Raw genomic sequence first — 21,881 nt, 5'->3', positions numbered from 1 at the left:
AGGGTCATGGAGCTTATGACACTTACCATCTATGATATCTTATTTTGAAACACTTGTTTCAAAAATGTAATCATCACAGTTACTAAGTGCATCAATCCCTTCAAGCTATCATGGACAAAAGTCTTGAAACAAAAACACCCTTGAAACAAAAAACAAACAAACAAACAAACAAAAAAAAAAAAAACCTGCGCTTTTCAGCAGTGAAGAAGAGCAAGAGAGGATCACTCAGGAAGCTGCAATGCCTGGCACACCACGCTCCTGGGTGTGGTGGCTGTGGGCCAATCTGCACCAAATCACACAGGTGAACATCAGGGTTCCAGGTCATGGAGAAGCACACTTCTCTGAATGAGGGGATTACTGAGGAATCTGTAGTTAATGCTTCACAGACCCTGTTCCTCAAGTAACTGAGTATAAAAATTATAAACCCCCACCTAAAAAACTGCGGACACAACAATAGTTGTCCTATAAACCAATCCCCTTGCTGGCCACCTATAAAATGCCAGTCATTAAGAAGGCTGGATCTGAATACAAGTTTGTTGCTCTGCTTAAAGTCATTCTGCACACCTTAATTTTGTTCCCACCAATTTTTCTCCCCTTGGTCTCTTTTACAGCTGCTTGTGCGTATTCAATTTCATTGTAGAGAACCAGGGCCATGCCTTTCAAGCGGTCAAACACCACCTATAAAAAAACAAGAAACAACAAAACAACAACCAAGTAAAAGCCTCATCCATTAGTCTAAGTATCAGTCCCAACAAAATCCTAAGTCACAAGGACACTGCCAAGAAAATATATATATATATATATTTTTTTTTTTTTACTTTGTTTTCCATGGTGAATGAGTACTGTGTTTAAGTAAGCATTCCTCTAGTTTTGGTTCAAAAAAAAACCAACACCCTTGCAAGAAAAAGAAAAAACCCTGAACCAATAAAGAATTTTAGTGAATTGGGGGTATAAGTGTCACTAACTGTCTTACGGCTGCCAGATTTTTCATACTAGCAGAGTTTATGATGTGCATTTTTCATACTAGCAGAGTTTATGATGTGCTTTCCTCCTACCAACAAAAGCTGTATTTGAAGAAATGTCAAAGTCACACAACACAGCTAACACCACAGAGTGAACCTGCTCTTCGGGAGCTGAAGGCTTTACCTTCAGATAATGAAATGGGGTCCAGAAGACGCTTTTCCCGTTATATATGAGGGTGTGTTAACATAACGAACCTGGGTACGTGACTATTCTGTTGGGTGAACAGCCCTTTAAAGTCACCATAGTTTATGGCCTCCCTGGTGGCACAAGGAGTAAGTTGAAGCATTATGAAGCTAGCAGCAGCCACTGCAGCACGAGTTTGATCCCCAGCCAGGGAGCTACCCACATGAAACAACAGACCTCTCCTGTCTCCCCACCGCTTCCCTCAGTAGTGTATTTCAGTCAGTCTGCCTTTTCTGCTCCCCACCCTCTCTGGTGAATCCCCTCACCCTCCCACACCTCTGGCCTGTAAACCAGTTCTTTTTTTAAAAAGTCATCATAGTTGGGGCCTCCCCAGTGGCGCAGCGGTTGAGCGCTGGGTTGCAAAGCTGCCCACAGCCTCTGAGGCGCCGGTTCGATCCCTGGCTGCTCCCCGGCCACCAGAGACGGGTCCCACATGGTGCGCAGACCTCTCCTGCCGCCTGCTGCTCCCCTCAGCAGTGTACTTCGGTCCTTCTGCCTGCTCTGCTCCCCACTCTGGCTCTGGTGAAATCTCTCACCCTCCCGCGCTTCTGACTGTACCCAGTGCTTATATAAATAAATAAATAAATCTTAAATAAATAAATAAAAAGTCATCAAAGTTAAAAAAAATCAAGTCTAATTACATATTAACACTAATTACATAATAGTATGTATGTGAATAATTATAGAATTAGACTAATTTTAACATGAGATAAAATTATAAAAACCCCTAATAAACATTCTACTTATCCATATTATGATTAATTTCAAAATTAATCATCTCAGCTGGTTCAAAACATTTTTCCAAATACATACATACTATAACCTAAGAGATGCAAACGTATGTACGAGTTATTATAGAAAAGGTCAACGCTAGAAATCAGAATTGAATGGACACAACACCAAGAAAAGAGAGTCGGACAGGACTTTCAGCCACACCAATACCTGACACCTACCTTTACCACAGGCCCATATCGGCAGAAATGTCGTGTTAAATATTGATCAGACACATTTGAAGAAAGCCCATCTAACCACACGCAATTTGTAGGCATGCTTTTTCCAAAACCCAGCTGAATAGAAAAAGGGAAATTTCTGTTAGTATATAGTCACCAATCATTCAACTACAGAATACTAAGAAAATCTGTCTTCAGTAGAAATCTTACTAAACCAGTATCTCAAATGGGAATCATCCAGTCAAAATCAAACAGAAATTTACAAAAATGCAATCCTGCCTGCCTAAGCAAGTATTAATTCAGATTACAGTACAATAGGATGAGGATGCAAAGTTTATCACCTTTATGGTCATCTAACTGTACCCTGTAATTTTAACTAATGAGACATCAGCACAAAAAACCCCAAATCTTAAAGACACAACAAGTCTCAACAGCACCATAACCTATGCAAATTCCCTTACCTTGAGGCGATTATTTCCCAGGTATTCCCCATCCATCTTCTTAATAGCCTTACACACACTGGCAATATCACAGTACTGCAGGAAGGCATACTGGGGAACCCCGTTTACTTTCTTAATATCGATGTCCTGAAAAAGTCAATGGATACCACTTAGTGACAGGACAAGAAAACAAAGCAAGTCCATGTGAGGGGTATATTTCTCAAAACAGTCATAATCCCTCAAATCTTATTCTTATTAGTTAAAATGGTCATCTTAAAACAACCGTAAATTGGCAGCCTAGAAAACTATACAACACAGCATTCGTCATAAATCATGAAGCTCTTTGCTGAAGCGTCACTACACTGCAACTCAAAATTTAAAATCCATAATACCTACGTTAATAGAAATAGATGATCAAAATAAATCTTAAAAAAAAAAGAGAGAAATACATGATCAATATCTAAACTTTTTCCTTATTAGGGGCAGGTCATTTAAAATACAGTTAACTAGTCCTACACCAAAACTGTGAAATTAAGAATGATAAATCAAGTTTTCAAAAAGTGATTTAAAATATGAAATTCTGAATTAGAAGAATCATTTTCTCAGAATACTGACTGAACCAAATGCTGGTGATTGATAAAATCGGCAATAACCTCGCATATCCAGAACAAATGGATAAATATGGATAAATATCTGAACAACTTTGTGAAGATACATCGGAATATCATCCCTGGATTTATGGAATATTTCCTATCTCTTTGGAAAACTCAACACCTGCGGCCAAACCCAACATTCTGGTACTCGCTATTTAAATGAGGAAGAAGAAAATACCCTGGCTTACTCATGAAAATTGTTTTGAGAAACCAGATAGGTCAATGAATTACAAGTCACTCATCCAGATAGGCTGTAGAGCTGGGATTAGAATATACATGGCTCTCGCAAAAATAACAGAACTCAAAACAATTAAAGTTAACAGAAAGGAAGATGAATGTTTTGGTGGTGTATTTTTCTAAAAATGTCATTTCTCTGTTTTTTCTTTACTTTCTACCAACTTCTTTCTCTTGCCCCACAAGTCTCTCTGAGGTTTCAATCAGCCACAAATGTTTTATTCCTAAGGATCTTTTTAGTACTGAGCATTAGTGTAGAAAGATGGATAGAGGGACAAATGGACACACACACACACACACACAAAAGATTAACAACAGCTGTTCCTACCCTAAACATGTTTTTACTCTTCAAACTCCAAATACACTACACAAATGTCTTAACTGCTGTCAATAAAGAGAAAGTCCCTATTTTTCCAAACACAAAACAAAACAGGATATCCCAAGGGCACAAAGCTCTGACCAAACTGTTACAGGACAGGGAGAGGGGAGGGACCACCCTGTTACAAAACCACTAAAATCAACTCATGTTTTGAGTCATGGAGCACAGAAACATCCTTTGAGTCCTGAATCTAACAGTGACTTGCATAATATAAAAATGTGATTCTAATTAAATTTTCAAAATAGAACTGAGCTTTCAGCATATGACATCTACATTCAAATAAATCAGGGACTGCAATGTGCAAATGACAACACAATAGTTACACACTAATATGCTGCTTCTTTCTTACAAACTTGCTTTCTCTTTGTGAATTTCCTTTAACCCACGTAACTAGAGACAGCCTTAAAACAGCACCAATGGACAAAGAAAGCGAAGGAAAATGCATAGAAAAATAAATATGTAAACAAAATAAAGACAAATATATACTCTTACACATGCACATAAAACAGTCCCCTGTGGGTTTTACTCAGAATATCTTTTAGCAGTAGTTAAAAACACATATGGCAAATGAGGAAAAATAGACATTTCAACACCGTCTAAATATCATCTTTCTGAATATAATCTGTTCTACGATTTATGTTTTATGTCAAAGATCTAAAAGTTTTCATTGTCTAAAAGCAACATACCACAATTTCTCCAAACCGTTGGAAGATGTTGCGAAGGTCATGGTAAGTAGTGGTTTTCTCAAGGTTGCCAATAAAGAGGGTTCTTGTTGCTTTGGGATGAAATTCATCTATCCTTTCATCCAAAGGACGAAATTCATTTTCACTTTCTGTTTCTGTAAGCGCAATGCGGGTAGAGTAAAAAGGAAGAAAATATTTTAATATCGTGGGAAAATTTATATTTAAGAAACTAAATCTTTGAAACAGTGGGCTTGAGTACTGATACAATCTGAAAATCATACACACCTTCCGAACTAGGTGCTTCTTAACTCCAAAGCAAGAGCAGAAAACAAAGACTAAAGAAATCTGTCTTAAAAATTAAGGGGAGGACCTCCCTGGTGGCGCAAGGGGTTAAGACGCAACCTATGAGGCTGTCCGCAACCAATGCAGCACGAATTCGATCCCCAGCCAGCCAGGGAGCTACCCACATGGCGCAGCAGACCTCTCCTGGCTCGCCCGCTGCTCCCCTTAGCAATGTATTTCCGTCAATCTGCCTGTTCTGTTCCCCCACTCTGTTCTGGTGAATCCTCTCACCACCCACACCTCTGGCCTGTACCCTAGTTCTTGTATGCATAAATAAATAAATCTTTAAAGAAAAATTAGGGGGAAGTAACTTTGTTTGATCTTAAAAATAAAAAAGCAGACTGACTTTCAATCTGCTAACTTGATTTGTTTTTTAAATAATCATTAAAACAGAAATAAGATTTTAAACCCCAGCAAAAATGGTAATTATTTCACCCTAATCTTAGATTCCAAAATTCCACAGCAGGGTCTCGATGTGATATACAAAACTATAATCTGAAATACATATACAACTCAGTTGAAAATAGTCCAGCTGCATTATTTGTTTAAATTACACTTCAACATTTAGCCTTTCACATTATATTTAATACATTAACCCAACTGTCTGAATGCAGAAATTTTTACACACAAGAAAACTGTATGAAAGTTGACTGAAGTGACATTTATGAATTACCTTCATTTGGTGTTGCACAGTTCCCAACTACAGACAGAAAGAGACTAACTGATCAAGGTTTCTATTTCTTACCATCAAGAGCCCTGGTTTAATGTCTAATTCAGCCAAGGACTTTCCCTGAAGCTCCATTCATTAATTTGGTCATGAGAAGGGGCATTCAACATTTCATTGATAACAATTACAATACAGCACGGATGTTTTTTCTAAACTGTAAATCAAAGCCATCTAAAAAAGTTAGTATTTAATCAACTTGACTAAAACAAAATTTAGTGCCTACCACTGAACATTTCTGATATTAACAACAACAATGGTATTAAACACTCAACTTCTGAGTTTTTGAGTGAACTCAGCTAGAACACATCCTGCTCCCAATTCTGGTTTATTAAACTCAGCTTTAACTGGTATCATCAGAGTATGTACTTTTACAGAGTCAGGTTGACAGAAAATGGCCCAAGGCTCCAATACCTATTTCTATATTTTCAGCATATCTCAAAGGGTTAGTTCTCATTTCAAGCTCAACTAGGTCTTCTTGAAACTAATATAGGGCAGATATTAAGGAAGATTTAAAGAGGAAAATGAAAAAGAAAAAATAATTTGTATCTTGAGGTTTGTGTTCCAAAATGCAAAGTCAGAAGAATAAAGCATGATTTGCAGCCATTAAACTCTGCAACTCACTTCACCAAATAGTTCAGTAACTTTTCAAAACTGGAAATTCACTTTAGCAAAGAAAGAAAGAGTACATTTCCACATGTACCCTGTTCAATCTTCATGACCAGATTACATGACACATAAAAAACTTTTATCCAACAATCTCCAATATCTGTAGGGGAGTCTAATGTTGCACATTAGCATAAGACAGCACAATTGTAAAAAACCATCAGGGGTTTATCGGTAAAGCTGGCTTTCCTGGATTTGGATCTTTTTATTTCCAAGAGGTCCCTCCCTACCTGAAGGAAGCAACACACTCCATACACCTCGATGCAGGATATTTATGACTAACCATTCAGTAGCGTAATTCCAACTGAGTCACCATACTTAAGTCAATGTTTTCAAATATCCCATTAAACTTCACTGGCCAGTGGTTAAGGCCCAATTTCTTTCTGGGTGCTAATTAATTAAACGAAATGCATTTTTAAGATTAAAAACCTCAAGCTTACCCCACCACTGAGAGATCAGAGGATCACCTACTGCTAACCCCCCTGAATTACATGCTCAATACTTAAAACTCATAGAGATTATATGACATTCTAAATCCTATCCCTCAAGTCAGTTCTGACCTGTTCCAAATGTATTAAATAAGAACACCTGAGTTGCTCCTCGTCCAGTATAACTCAGGGCAGTACCTCTCAAACTTGGTAGAGAAGGCAACATGAAGGCATAACCTATAATTCCTTTGAAAAGATAATCTCTTTTAATTCCTGCTATACTATAGTATAAACATAACTTTTATGTATACTGGGAAACAAAAAAAATTGTGTGCCTTGCTTTATTGTGGTATTTCTCATTATTGAAATGGTCTAGAACCAAATCTGCAATATGTCTGCGTTGTGCGTGTATAAATGACACTTTCACACTCTTACCAGACATTGTGTTTTTCCTCCTATCAAACAAAACGATTATTCCAAAAAAAACAAACTATGCTTTATCCTATAAATTCTACTCAAGTCTTAGTCAAATTTCAACTATCTCAGCACCAGGATGTAACTGCATAATTTTAATGGTTCTTTTCATTCCTCTATACATTTACTCACAGTGGCCTTAAATTGGGAGTTCCCAAACTTCAGTATACAAATTCTGAACCACTCCTAGTCTCCGCATGCTCACAGAGTCTACATTTGCGAAAGCACTGTAGGTGGCTGGGAAACAGGAGAAACAATGACCCCGAGCCATTCCTAAGGAGACGAGCTGCTGCGTTCCACAGAACAGGCCTTCACCGGGTAGGTTCAAACTCATAAAATGTCCCCTTGAAATTCTCAAGGTGTAGCACTCACCTTAATCTTGTTTCTTCTTTTTACTATCTCTCAAAGTCATTGAAGCTAGAATAACAGATCCATTTATCAGGCATAGTGGAAATAAAACTGGTCTAACTAATTCTTCCTATCAAATGTAACAAACAGTTTGTTTTCTAATTTAGGATAATTCTGTTGTCACTCTCCTAGGAACTATCTCAGTCAACTATCTCAGAACTTATCTCAGTCAACTCAACCCTTGTGGGAAGGCAGGACTCAACAAGAGATTAAGAGCCTCCCCTGGTGGTGCAGCGGTTGAGCACTGGGCTGCGAAGCTGCCCGCAGCCTCTGCAGCACCAGTTCGATCCCTGGCCGCCAGCGAGGGTCCCACATGGCGCGACAGACCTCTCCTGCCGTGCCTGCTGCTCCCCTCAGCAGTGTATTTCATCAGTCTGCCTGTTCTGTTCCTGGCTCTGGCTCTGGTGAATTCTCTCACCCTCCTGCGCTTCTGACTATACCCAGGCTTGTATAAATAAATAAATAAATCTTTTAAAAAAAAACAAAAAACAAAAAAACACAAGAGATTAAGCTCTGGCTTTCAGACTATCAAAAGTCAGCATTTCTCCTTTACAGAAACAGAACAATCTTCATCCTGCTTAACCAAAACAATGTATTTTACTGAGCTGAACAATATATATACCACTTGTTAAAATATGAAACACTGAAAGTATGCCAATAATTAAAGCTAGAATAGTGTCCATATTCAGGTTAAGACATCATCCTGTCATGAACTGGAATACAAATAGCACTAATGCTTAGCTTCCGTACCTGGCCCTATCCATGCTGTCACTTCAATCTGCATGCCAAAGAAAAGTTTTCCTTTTGACGCAGTCAATGCTTTTTCTTGGTCCTCTTGCTGCCGAAAGAATACGAGGCCATACCTTTCTTCTGAAGTTCCATGGATCTGCACTGAAGTCACCTTTCCAAATTTCTTAAATTCATGGAAAAGGCCATCTTTAAGGCTTGTATCTAAATCCCCAAACAAAAACAAAGTTGCTTATTCTTCTAATTTAGTTACAACTCAATAAACAAACTTTAACCTTTAACCTTTAGCCTGATTATTAACTCAAGTTTTGGTTAACAAATGAAATAACTCTAAAAAGGCATTTTGGAGACTACTGTATGCTTCTGAAAATAAACTGGGTATTAGAAGATATGTTTGGTACTTGTTAGGTAAGAATGGTATTGTGGCCTTGCAGAAAAATGCCCTTATATTTTATAAATAGCTGCAAAAATATGTATCTTTAAGTCATTGTGAAAGGACTTAAGAGAATCAAGGATTAACTTTAGAAATTAAAAAAAAGGCAAGAAGGACAATGTAGACAGATAAAGCAAGTTATGCCAAAATATTGATGATTTCTTTAATCAAGGGTATGGCATATGGAGAGTTCAATTTGTTATTAATTATGAAAATTAAAATTTTCCTAATAAGGACTTACATACATACATAAAACTTAAAGACCTGAGAAAGAAAGCCTTATTTGTAGCTTTCTGAGCAACACGTCCATGATAAAACTGTGTGGTTAAGTGGCAATATAACATGCTAAACAACTTTAAGGCCTTCTAGAGATGAATCTTATCATCTGAGGGTCATGTGTTAACCCAATTCATTATAAAAATTAAAGCTGTACAGAAATACAAGTCAATTTTATCACCTGTACAACCTTAAAGCATCAAGTCATTTAAATAAAAATTTCATCAACATTGTGTATCAATATTTCTAATGCACAAGCCTGGTGTGCAAGTTTTACAGACTGTTTAATAATGTCAGCACTCTCTGAAATGTACTTAGCTAAGAATTGCTTAGTCTGGTCTTTGTTGACTTGACCATCTACTAATAGTTTATGTATTCAACATGCCTAACATAAGGGTAACAGTATATTATGGAAAATTCAAAATATCAGAAGTGAAAGAAAGACTACAATGGAGTACAGCTTTCAACTAGACTTATCCATGACTTTCCTTATTTAAAACATTAATATTTTGGAGCCTTCCTAGTGGTGCAAGGGGTTAAAATGCAACCTATGAAGCTATCTGCAGCCACTGCAACATGAGTTTGATCCCTGGCCAGGGAGCTACCCACATGGCTCAGCAGACCTCTCCTGACTCGCCCGCTGCTCCCCTCAGCAGTGTACTGCAGTCAATCTGCCTGTTCTGCTCCCCACTCTGTCTCTGGTGAATCCTCTCACCCTCCACACCTCTGTCCTATACCCCAGTTCTTGTATGCATGAATAAATCTTTTAAAAAAAAGCCATATTTTATATAGCATGCACCATACAACTTTTAAGTGTGTGCATATGCATAATATATGCATACGTATGCTTAATAAAACAACATGCAATCTTTATATCAAACTAGAAATTACAAAAAGTTATAATGAGCACCTGTTTTCTCTTACATGGCATTAAATTCATGGAAAAGGCCATCTTTAAGGCTTGTATCAAAATCCCCAAACAAAAAACAAGTTGCTTATTCTAATTTAGTTACAACACAATAAACAAACTTTAACCTTTAGCCTGATTATTAACAAGTTTTTGTTAACAAATGAAATAACTCTAAAAAGGCACTTTGGAGACTACTGTATGCTTCTGAAAATAAACTGGGTGTCAGAAGATATGTTTGGTACTTGTTAGGTGAGAATGGTATTAATAAACCACAAAAAGAAAAGTTGTTTTCACTACAAAGTATAGCATTGAAGTCACTCAGTCTCTCATTCTCCAACAACAGCAGAGGGGAAAGTAAAATAATAAAAAATTTTACCTGTGGAGCGTACTGGAAGATTCTGAACTTTGATCCCAAAACTTTTGCGGGGCTCATCTTTTTCCAGAGATGAAAGTAACTGGGAAGTGGGTGCGGGGACTGCTGCAGACTGCACTGATCGGGCTGGAGAGTCATCACTTGAACTACTGCTGGAATCACTGCTGTAGATGGGGGGGAGGGGGGAGGAGAGGAGAGAATAAAAACTTTGGTGAAAAGGCAAACAGAAAGTGAGTGGCATATAAAACTTAAAATTGACAAGTGGTAATAATTAAGTCTAAATTTTTAAGTCTAAGACTTCTCAACACCCTACCTTCTCCACAGCTATGTCACATTCTACCTTCAGAAATGACACAAGACAGAAAACACTGGCCTGAGAATATGGAAGCAAAAGTAACAATCTCTGACCACACAATACATGCCACCTGAAGATAAGTATTTCCTTCTGTGTAAAATCTGAATATTTTTTTCCAAAATGAAATTAAAAGCAGTAAATACAATTCACATAAGGATAATAAAATAAAATAATGGGTATATGAGTTTTGGATTCAGAAATGTCAATTCAAATCTTGGCTCAAACAGCATATATCCTTGGACAAGTCACTTAATTGCTTACTAAGCCTCAGTATCCACAATTGTAAAATGGAAACAATAATAGTACCTATCTCATAGGACTAAAAATTAGTAAAATAAATCCACAGATTTACAGAGTTTGGAATATGCCAGCATTCAACAAACATGACAGCACTGCTCTGTTCCATCACTACCACCACCCCACCATCACACCCTCATCAGTAAATTAATTTTTAGGAAAACATAAATATCCAAAATAATTCTACAGGTAATTTTAAGTCTGAAGGACTAATGAAGTAATATTGCATAAGTCACTTGAGTCATTAGGTTTAGATCTTTCAATCTTCGAATGTTGAAAACGAGAGTCAAAGAACTGAATTTATCACTCTCTTCACTTTAATCCAACATTCAAAGGTAGAACCAGTCAGTTGAAAAACAAGGAGAAAAATATTATCTATGCGGTCAGATTAAAAGACATATTTTAAAAAGTTTAATAAGCCTAAGAGCTATGTGAGAAATGCAAGATTCTTTTCAGTACTGGATGCGCAAGACTGCTGTCATTTTAAGTTCGTTTCTAGCAATCTCAAATAGATTAATAAAAAGCTATTTACAGACTTGTGAATTCTGCTTCATACTGTCCCCTTCCCTGTTGTGGAAGCCTTATCTTTTAAGCAAATAACTTGAAGGGGGTTACTCTATCTTAAGCACAAGTCCAGAGGAAAGACCCAACAGTTTTTGCTATTTCCTCCAAGACTACAACTCTCATATCCAAATTAATCTCTAAGCCAACTAGATGACGAAGTCTAATCCAAGGATTGGAGACAAGTATGCTAGTGTTTTATTTAAAATAAAGACATAAATACTATAAAAAAATAAAACGGGGGGTGGGGGGGCTTCCTATTGGCGCTAGGGTTAAAATGCAACCTATGAAGCTATCCGCAGCCTCTGCAGCATGAGTTTGATCCTCCGCCAGGGAGCAACCCACATGGTGCAGCAGACCTCTCCTGGCTAGCCGGCTGCTCCCCTCAGCAGTGTACTCCGGTCCATCTGTCTGTTCTGTTCCCCACTCTGTCTCTGGTTGGATCCTCTCACCCCCTGCATCTCTGGCCTGTACCCCAGCTCTTGTATGCATAGATAAATAAATCTTAAAAAATAAAAATAAAAAACAGGGTGTCAACACAAAGAATTTCATGGATTTTTGTTTAGCTCACACAAGCTTAGCTAAAGATGAAAACTTCATACGTTATTAGAGCTTTCTGACACTTGAAGCAAGAAATAAACCTATGCCAATAAGAGCCAAAAGGAGGTATCTGGGTTACAAGAAACAAAGGACTACAGGTGAAAGACTGAAGACGGAAATACAGGTTGCAACTGTTAGGCTTCCTATAAATGACCAGGCTTCCATTTCCCCATATATAAAAAGAACATTTCCCTCTAGATCATTCAGCAAAAGGATTACTAGTACTAAATGAATAGCATAGTATATTTTCATTCAAATTAAGGGTCAACAAAAGTAACCTGTTTTTTTTTTTTTTTTTTTTTTTTAAGATTTATTTATTTATTTATTTATACAAGCACTGGGTATAGTCAGAAGCGCAGGAGGGTGAGAGAATTCACCAGAGCCAGAGCGGGGAGCAGAGCAGGCAGAAGGACCGAAGTACACTGCTGAGGGGAGCAGCGGGCGGCAGGAGAGGTCTGCGCACCATGTGGGACCCTCCTCTGTGTGGCCGGGGAGCAGCCGGCGATCGAACCTGCGCTGCAGAGGCTGCGGGCAGCTTCGCAACCCAGCGCTCAACCACTGCGCCACTGGGGAGGCCCAAAAGTAACCTGTTTTTAGCCCAGGAAAAAGTTACGTGCTTTAAATACTCCCAGCATGTTTTAAATACAAGATTATTCACAAGACCACCTGATGACTACAGTGTAGAGTATATTATGTCACTTATCGACTTAATAAGTTCCAATGTGTCATAAAATAACCATTAAGGAAAATACCTAAATTATAATATGATCAGTATCACATATACACCAAAATTCCTTACCAATAGTGATGAAGAAGCAAATACGGGCAAAAGTCTATTAAAATTATTAATAAGGCAACAAAAACAAAGTTCTTTGTATGTCTGTATTACAAAAATGGAAAGGAAGGTGATGACTCAATGGTGACAGTAATTTTAAAATCAAGTACAAAACAGTGATAGAAACTGTATGATATCAGTATCATCGTACTTTTTGGTGAATTCCCTGCTACCACACCAATTCTGAAACAAGATGTAGAATTTAACTGGCAGAATTACTGCTGACCAATTTGAAGTGATAACTAGAAAGGGGAAAAAGTTTAAAAAGAATTATGAAGGGCCTCTCCTGGTGGCACAGCGGTTGAGTGCTGGGCTGCGAAGCTGCCTGCAGTCTCTGCAGCGCCGGTTCGATCCCCAGCCGCCGGGCGAGGGTCCCACATGGCGTGACAGACCTCTCCTGCCATGCCCGCTGCTCCCCTTAGCAGTGTATTTCATTGGTCTGCCTGTTCTGCTCCCTGCTCTGGCCCTGGTGAATTCTCTCACCCTCCTGCGCTTCTGACTGTATCCAGTGCTTGTATAAATAAATAAAAATAAAAATCTTTAAAAAAAAAAAAAAAAAGAATTATGAAGTGATAAAATGACATAACCTTTGAGTTCACACTTTGATACACTAACCTAAATACAAACAACTACATCTCCAGCATAGTCTATTAAATATATTATGGAGGGCCTCCCTGGTGGTGCAGCAGTTGAGCGCTGGGTTGTGAAGCTGCCCGCAGCCTCTGCAGTGCCGGTTCGATCCCCGGCTGCTCCCCGGCCACCGGAGGAGGGTCCCACATGGCGCACAGACCTCTCCTGCCGCCCGCTGCTCCCCTCAGCAGTGTACTTCGGTCCTTCTGCCTGTTCTGCTCCCCGCTCTGGCTCTGGTGAATTCTCTCACCCTCCCGCGCTTCTGACTGTACCCAGTGCTTGTATAAATAAATAAATAAATCTTTTAAAAAAATAAATAAATAAATAAATAAATAAATAAATATATTATGGATTTAAATATCCAGAATCAAAATGGGGGCACATATTTAGACTCTCAAATGCTACTAAACTCAGAAGGAGCCCAAATGTCCAAAATATGTGTCTACTTTAAAATTTTAAAATTATTTTCATAATTTTGTTTAAACTGAAGAATCACAACAAAAAATATATATATATCCGAAAATATATATCTCAAGTAACAATTTTCTAACAACCTCTCTTTTCCACCAGTAGCTAATAATCTTTTCTCTTGACATAGTCAGTATATAAGCTTGAGTTAAGGGGAAAAGATGCAAGATGCAGATTTTCTATCAGGTTTGGGCAATTAATAAATGTGCCTACCACCTTTGACGCTTCCCTCAAATGGGGGTGAGGGGAAGACATCATATCATTTCTTAAATGGAATCATGCCACACCAGGTAATAAGCACTCTATATCCTATTTTTTAAAAGTCTGAATTTATAAGATGATCATGACTTTTTAGAGCAGCAGTTCCCTAAATGTGGTTTGAGGAGCCATGGAGACTCCCACATTCCTTTAAGGGGTCTGTGAGGTGCTCCTTACTTCAATTACATACCTTCAATTACATTTCACAGAAAAAACTTAAGTCGGTTTGAATACAGAAGTAGTTATGAGAATCGAGCTATCTTATTAAACCAGACATTAAAGATATTTGCCAGCAGATAAAACAATGTCACCCACCCCACTAGTATTTTTTGTTTTAAAAATCAGTTCAGTCACACCGGCTGATATCTAAAATTAAAACTGACTGGGGAGGTTCCACCCAGAATCAGATGACATCTTGAGGTGGACCGCATGCCCATGATCATGGATGAAGATCTTCATCTGCAAAGATAAACTCTATTCCTTTTGCCTTTCTCTCTGTGAAAGCGCATGGAGACAATCAGTGATCCTCAGCTCTGGCAACCATTGCTAAATCTACCACTAAGACATTAGCTGCATAACCAAAAGTCCCCTGCCTTCTTGCTAAGGTGATTTTTGATAGCAGAGTTGCCTTAGATTACTTATAGGCTGAACAAGTCATTCGTCTGTGCCATAGTAAATACCTCCTTGCTAGACCTGGATCAACATCTCTGACACTGAGGCAATTGCAAGAAATTAACAAACAAGCCACTTTGCTAAAACAGGCTGATGGCCCCTTTCAAGGTTCAGTCTCTGATTTATCTGATAGTAACTGGTTTGGTTCATAGGGAGCACTAAGGAGCACGCTTAATCTCTTGGTATTAACTGATAGTAGTCATCACTGAAGTCTCTGTTCTCTCAGGGACCTCAATGTCATGTTTGCAGTCATCAGCAATACATCAGGTGGTCTCACCATGCTTGGAGAAACAGCAACAAGATGAACAGCGAAAACAATATTCTTCCACAGACCTGACATCATAACTTGTGAATTTCACAAAATAAGAACAGCTTAACTGAACAGTGACCAAGAGCAGGGCTAATAACAAATATGTAGTCAATCTCTCGTGAATGAGATGACAACCAAAAGGAGAGTTTTGTAAAATTACTGAAAGGAGGCCATTAGACTGAAACGATTCTAGTACTTTAGCAGCATGCTGAAGAAACCAAAACCTAAGCCTGTAAATGCCTAAACGGTATGCTAAGGACACCCAATCACAAGCAGCCAAGTAGGCTTTTCCAAGTAAGTGAAATGTTTAAGTTCCACCCAATCAAACAATTTCCTTGCTTTGCTTCCACCTTTACTCTGTAAGTCTTTTCCCTCCAGCTCCTTTTGGTGGCTCACTAATAACCACTTCTGGTTTGATAAAGCCCAATTCAAATTGGTTTTTGCTCAAATAACCTATTACTAAAAAAAAAAAAAGAACAGTATGTCAACAAATCAATAAATAAAAACTTCAAATTAAAAGTTTGCATTTCTGGGGCCTCCCTGGTGGCGCAAGGGTTAAAGTCTCAGCACTATCAAGCTTTTGCCAGCCAGTAAGGCTTGAGTTCGATCCCCGGCCAGGGAGCTGACCCACATGGCTCAGCAGACCTCTTCTGTCTCACCACTGCTCCCCTCAGCAGTGTGTTTCAATTGATCTGCTCGTTCTGCTCCCCACTCTGTCTCTGGTGAATCCTCTCACCCCCCACACTTCTGGCCTACACCCCAGTTCTTGTATGCATAAACAAATAATAATAAGGCAAATATTAACAGGCATTATCTACAGTAAACAAAAACTAAATTATTTCAGAATGTAAAAGTGACCTGAGCCCAGAAAGTTTAAAAAAAAAAAAGAGAGAGAGAAAGAAAACTCACTAGCACAGCTGACAGTTCAATAGGTTCGCAATTTGTGGTGGAATTGAAATTCTACTACTTCTGATGTGACCTGAATTAATTCTCCATTGTTTTGTGTGTGTGTGTGTGTGTGTGTGTTTTTTTTTTTTTCTAAGAAAATGAGGAAGGAAATACTCAACTGTGTGGTCTAGGAAGCACTGCATTCTGCCTCTCTACTATTTAATTTCCCTAGTGGGTTACCAGACCTCAAAGGTCCTGCTCAAAGTTATGTGACTCTCCAATCTTTCACCTCTGCCAGTCACCTACAGGATAAAGTCCACACTCTTCAACAAGGTAGAGGACCCTTTACAACTTGGCCCCAAACTAAATATTTCTAGCAGCTCCTTCTTGCTCCCTTGTCACAACCCTCTAAGCCCACTCACTAATGATGTACCTGCAGAAGAGAATCACACCAGTTTCTAGCCATGGTACCATTTTGTTTTCCTGTCAGATGAATCCTTGGTTAAATTACTCCCCCCAAATCCTTAATTTTCTCATACGTAAATGATATCACTTACCGAGGGCCTGTTGTTGAGGATTTAATGAGCTAATGATTATGAGAGATTACCACTCTAACTTGCAGTAGGCATGAAAGCTCTTGTCCACACCCATTCGTGTTGAAAGCACCTTCCTGTCCCTCCTTACCTGCCCTGCCTTCAGATACTAACTCCCAAAGTTGACCTCCTGCTCTGCAGCTACTGCTAACACACCTCCCACACCATCCCACCTCAAACCAAGCATTCACTGGTTCCTTTCTGTGTGTCCTGAAAACTCTACTACAATCTCTCTCAAATCCCTTTATTCTGTGAAAGAACTCATTTAGCAGCTTCTTCAGAGTCGAATACTGAAAATCCACCTTTGTCAAAAGAGCCTCGAATGGTGCCCATTATGTCATGGCTGGACCACCAAGAAATTGATTTGAACTTGCAAGTGATTGAAACTGATGCCTCAGAAAGTACACCAAGTTCAGTAAAATGAAAATGTCAAATAAATTGAGTACATAAGAGTGAAATGAAAATGTATTGTTTGTTGCAAAGTAGTTCTTTCTTCGGTATTATTTCATTAACTATTCAAGGGGGGAAAAATGGTTGTTTTAAGGTTCTAGAACTTTTAACTGAAACATATTAATAAACCTGACTGAAAAATATCACTGATTGTTATAAAAACAAAAAACACCTCAAGGATTTCGATGTCTAGAATTTTGTGGAAGGTGCTTTTAAAAACAAATCTTTTCTAAGATGAACGCAAAAGCACAATTAAAATTAAAAAAAAAAAAGTTTTAAATGACAAATAAAGCCCAGAGTCTTTGGATGGACTATTTTAATTCATATACAAATACCTACATCAGTGGCTCTCAATGGTGGTGATTTTGCTCCCCAAGAGACATTTTTGGTTGTTACAAATGAGGGCATGGGTGAGACTTACTGCCATGTAGTAAGGAGAAGGCAGGGAAGATGAAACATTCCACATTCCCACAACCAAGAATTCTCTGGCTCCAACCAAGGTTGAGAAATCCTGGCCTGCATTATTTCTTTACCCTCCTTCCCTCCTTTTGAAAATCCGACATGCTAATTCTAGGCTGCAACTGAAACATGGGATCCTTAAAGTGACTGTCCTTCCTTTAGTGTATCACTTCTTAAGATCTTAGAGTAACTCTAAAACTTACAGGGGGAAAAAAAAAGTGAAGCAAAGAGGTCAACTTCTAAAAATTATACTCAAGAAGCTGGGTCTGAAACAGTCTGCTGTCACTCCGTTTGGGAAACATGATAAAAGGGGAAACTGCAAATAACACTTTATATATGCCTTCACCACATCAATACCAAGGTCAAAGTATTTGCAGACAAAACTATTTTAAAATGGTTTCTTAGCTCTATAGCTTTCTCTAATCTTAATCCAGGGATTTAGATGGTAGGTTAGTGTCACAATTAAGAGTTTTCCTTACCAAAGTACCTTTATTTATTTATTTGTTTGTTTGTTTATGCATACACCAACTGGAGTACAGGCAGAGGTGGGGGGGGAAAAGTGGACCCACTGAGGAGCAAGACAGGAAAGGTCTGCTGCGTCATGTGGATCAGCTCCCTGGCTGGGGATCAAACTCACGCATGCTGCAACTTAACCCCTTGCACCACCAGGGAGGCCCCTTAATGAGGTATTTTGTTTTATAACTTAAAGACATTTTAAATTTGTCTTTTAAAAAATGATGCTATAGGGCCTCCCCGGTGGCGCAGCGGTTGAGCGTTGGGTTGCGAAGCTGCCCGCGGCCTCTGCGGCGCCAGTTCGATCCCCGGCTGCTCCTCGGCCACCGGAGGAGGGTCCCACATGGCGCGCAGACCTCTCCTGCCGCCCGCGGCTCCCCTCAGCAGTGTACTTCGGTCCTTCTGCCTGCTCTGCTCCCCGCTCTGGCTCTGGTGAATTCTCTCACCCTCCCGCACTTCTGACTGTACCCAGTGCATGTATAAACAAAGCAAAACAAAACAAATAAAATAAATAAATAAAACATGCCTCTATTTAAAAAAAAAAAAAAAAGATGCTATAACAAAAACAACCAGGTGCAGAAATGGGTACCTTTGAACTTGAGCAGACACTTCTCCAAACAAGATATACAAATGGCCAAAAATATGTTCATCACTCATCGTTAGGGAAATTCAAATCAAAATGTATGCATAATGAGATACCATTTCAGACTCATTAGGAAGGATATTATCAAAACAGAGAATAACAAGTATTGACAAGGATGTAAAGAAATTGGAACCCTTATGGCATAACTGGTGGGGCGGTAGGTTGGGATAGGCGCTGTGGAAAACAGTATGCCAGTTCCTTAAAAAACTAATTACCACAGTTCAGTAATTCAATTTCTGGGCAAATAACCAAATGAATTGAAAGCAGGGGTTCAAATATGTACCTGTGCACCCATATTCATAGCATGCTTGACAACAAAAATGGAAGCAACCCAACTGTCCATCAATAGACTGGACAAACAAAATATACTACACACACAGAGAAATATTATTCAGCCATTAAAAGGAAGGAAATTCTGATATGTGTTCAACTTGGATGAACCTTGAGGCCATTATGCTACGTGAAATAAGCCAGTCACAAAAGAACAACTAGTGTATGATTCAACTTACTTGAGGTGTCTAGAGGAGCCAAACTGATAGAAACAGAAAATAGAATGGAGGTTGCCAGGAGCTGAGGGGGAAGAGAATGGGGACTCATTTACTGGATATGGGAGTTTGTTTGGAAAGATGAAAAAGTTATGGAGAAGGATGGGGGTGATGACTGCACAACAATGTGAATATACCTAACGCCCCTGAACTATATGCTTAAAAAGTTAAAATGGTAAATTTTGTTATTTTAACACACACACATACACACAGATGACCTTTTTAAAAAATAAGATATAGGGACTCCCTGGTGGCACAGGATTAAAGACCCAGCACTGTCAAGCTATCAGCTGCCACTGCAACATGACTTCAATCCCCAGCCAGTGTGTTTCAGTAGATCTGCCTGTTCTGCTCCTCATTCTGTCTCTGGTGAATCCTCTCACCACCACTGTCCCCCACCCCCGCACTTCTGAATTATACACACCCCAATTCTTGTATGCATAAATAAAAGCAAATCTTAAAAAAAAAAAAAAAAATGAGGGCCTCCCTGGTGGCGCAGCAGACCTCTCCTGTCTTGCCCGCTGCTCCCCTCAGCAGAGTATTTCAGTAGATCCGCCTGCTCTGCTCTCTACTCTCTTTGGTAAAGCCTCTCACCCCCTACACCTCTGGCTTACACCCCAGTTCTTATATGCATAAATAAATAAATTTTTTAAAAAATAAAATGATATGATGATGATTAACTGAATCAAGAGAAAAACTGACAAAAGGAAAACTTTTTCTTCAAAGACAGAACGAGAACCCTAATATACCCACAGTAATTTTTTTACTGTAATCAACTTTTATTGCTGATATAATAAATTATTTCCTAAGGATTTCCTAATAGAAAATCTAGAACTCAGAAATTAGCTTTTCTTGAGATCCAGCTTCCATTTAGCTTTCGCCTATTAGAATTTATAAATATCAACCTTGTCTAAACTCAGACAGGCACCTGCTCCACTTTATAAGTAAGGTTAAGACTAAAAAGATTTAGTTCTCATAGTACCTATAAATAAAAAAACAGGCTTTACTTCTCTTGCTGTTCTGAAGTCCAATAGTTGATATAAGGAAAAACAAAATCACTGAAGAATATTTTTTAATGAGTGTCTTATGTTGGCAGACAATACTGTTCAAACTGAGCTGAAATAATGCTGTGTGGTTATCCTGCTCACAGATTAGGTACAAAGGTGACTCTTGGGAATGCAGTTACAGCTGCAGTTAATGTTTTTAAGTTTATTTCTGTCTTTTGATGGGGTTAAATAAAAGAAATATGGAAATAGTTACCCTACAGAATGACTTCCGCAAAGTAATGCTGCTCAAAAAACCCAAAGATGTTGTTATTCAGTCTCAAAAGAGAAACGACGTTTGCTACAATATGAATGAATCTTAAAAACATTATGCTAAGTGAAAAAAAACAGACAAAAGGACAAGTATCACATAATTCCATTTACATGAGGTGCTCAGAGTAGTCAAGTACATAGAGACAGAAAACAGAACGGTGGTTGCCAGGTGTTAGGCAAAGAGCAGGAAACCACAGTATAATGGATACAGTTTCAGTCAGGGAAGATGAAGCAGCTCTGGAAATGGGTGGTGGTGATGGTCACACACTATACAAGGAATACTGAACTGTGCATCTTAAAAAGTTAAAATGGTAAATTTTATGTTGTATATATTTTTCGACACACAAAAAAACTGAAGCCTTACAAGTTTTGGCGTTATAACCATCACTGAGACTATGCTCTAATACTAAGAAGCATGTGGCTTATCGTCTGGTGGGCTTTACAGGTGCCTAAAATTCCCGTTTACTTTCAATTCTGACAGGATGGGCTAGCAGAGACCTAATCACAGGTGGTGCTTACCAATTTGTTGTCAGATTTTTAAGGGAGTCAAGTATGTGATCATATTACGCTATAGACAAATCCTGCTCAGTACAAAATTCATATTGGATAAAGTGAAAACATTATTCTACATGCTCATTGTGTCCATACCTTGGTCCTAAAATTCTTCCAGCTTAAATTCGAAAAAGCCTGAGCTCACAGTCATTACATTCTTGGCAATCCCTTAACACTCAGAAAACCTGTTGCTCGGGCCTCCCTGGTGACGCAGCGGTTGAGCGCTGGGTTGCGAAGCTGCCCGCAACCTCTGCAGCGCCGGTTCGATCCCCGGTCACCGGGCGAGGGTCCCACGTGGCGCACAGACCTCTCCTGCTGCCCGCTGCTCCCCTCAGCAGTGTACTTCGGTCCTTCTGCCTGCTCTGCTCCCTGCTCTGGCTCTGGTGAATTCTCTCACCCTCCCGCGCTTCTGACTGTACCCAGTGCTTGTATAAATAAATAAATAAATAAATCTTAAAAAAAAAAAAGAAAGAAAACCTGTTGCTCAAGTGACTCAAAGTACCAAGAATCAAACATGCATTCTCCCTGCAAGTAACAGCAGATGTAACATGTCTGCCTAAGGAACAAGAAATCCTTCCCTGTGACAGCAAAGCCTTTCAGAACATCCTTA

At 38.9% G+C, this 21,881-nt stretch overlaps 1 protein-coding gene across 1 annotated transcript in view; it reads right to left on the bottom strand.

The window, feature by feature from the left end:
* Window positions 1-21,881, bottom strand: part of SPEN (spen family transcriptional repressor) — a 74,639-nt gene that overhangs the window by 13,145 nt on the left and 39,613 nt on the right. The window contains exons 4-9 of the mRNA XM_054691748.1: window positions 10,330-10,490; window positions 8,338-8,538; window positions 4,549-4,700; window positions 2,618-2,743; window positions 2,160-2,273; window positions 565-678 (exon numbers count right to left, since the gene is read on the bottom strand). Of these exons, the coding sequence (XP_054547723.1) occupies window positions 565-678; window positions 2,160-2,273; window positions 2,618-2,743; window positions 4,549-4,700; window positions 8,338-8,538; window positions 10,330-10,490 (868 nt within the window). The remainder of the gene's footprint in view (window positions 1-564; window positions 679-2,159; window positions 2,274-2,617; window positions 2,744-4,548; window positions 4,701-8,337; window positions 8,539-10,329; window positions 10,491-21,881) is intronic.

Source organism: Talpa occidentalis, unplaced genomic scaffold, assembly GCF_014898055.3.
Source record: "Talpa occidentalis isolate TD23 unplaced genomic scaffold, MPIMG_talOcc4v2.1 talOcc4.9, whole genome shotgun sequence".
Taxonomy (NCBI): domain Eukaryota; kingdom Metazoa; phylum Chordata; class Mammalia; order Eulipotyphla; family Talpidae; genus Talpa; species Talpa occidentalis.
This window is presented reverse-complemented; position numbering and strand designations above follow the sequence as displayed.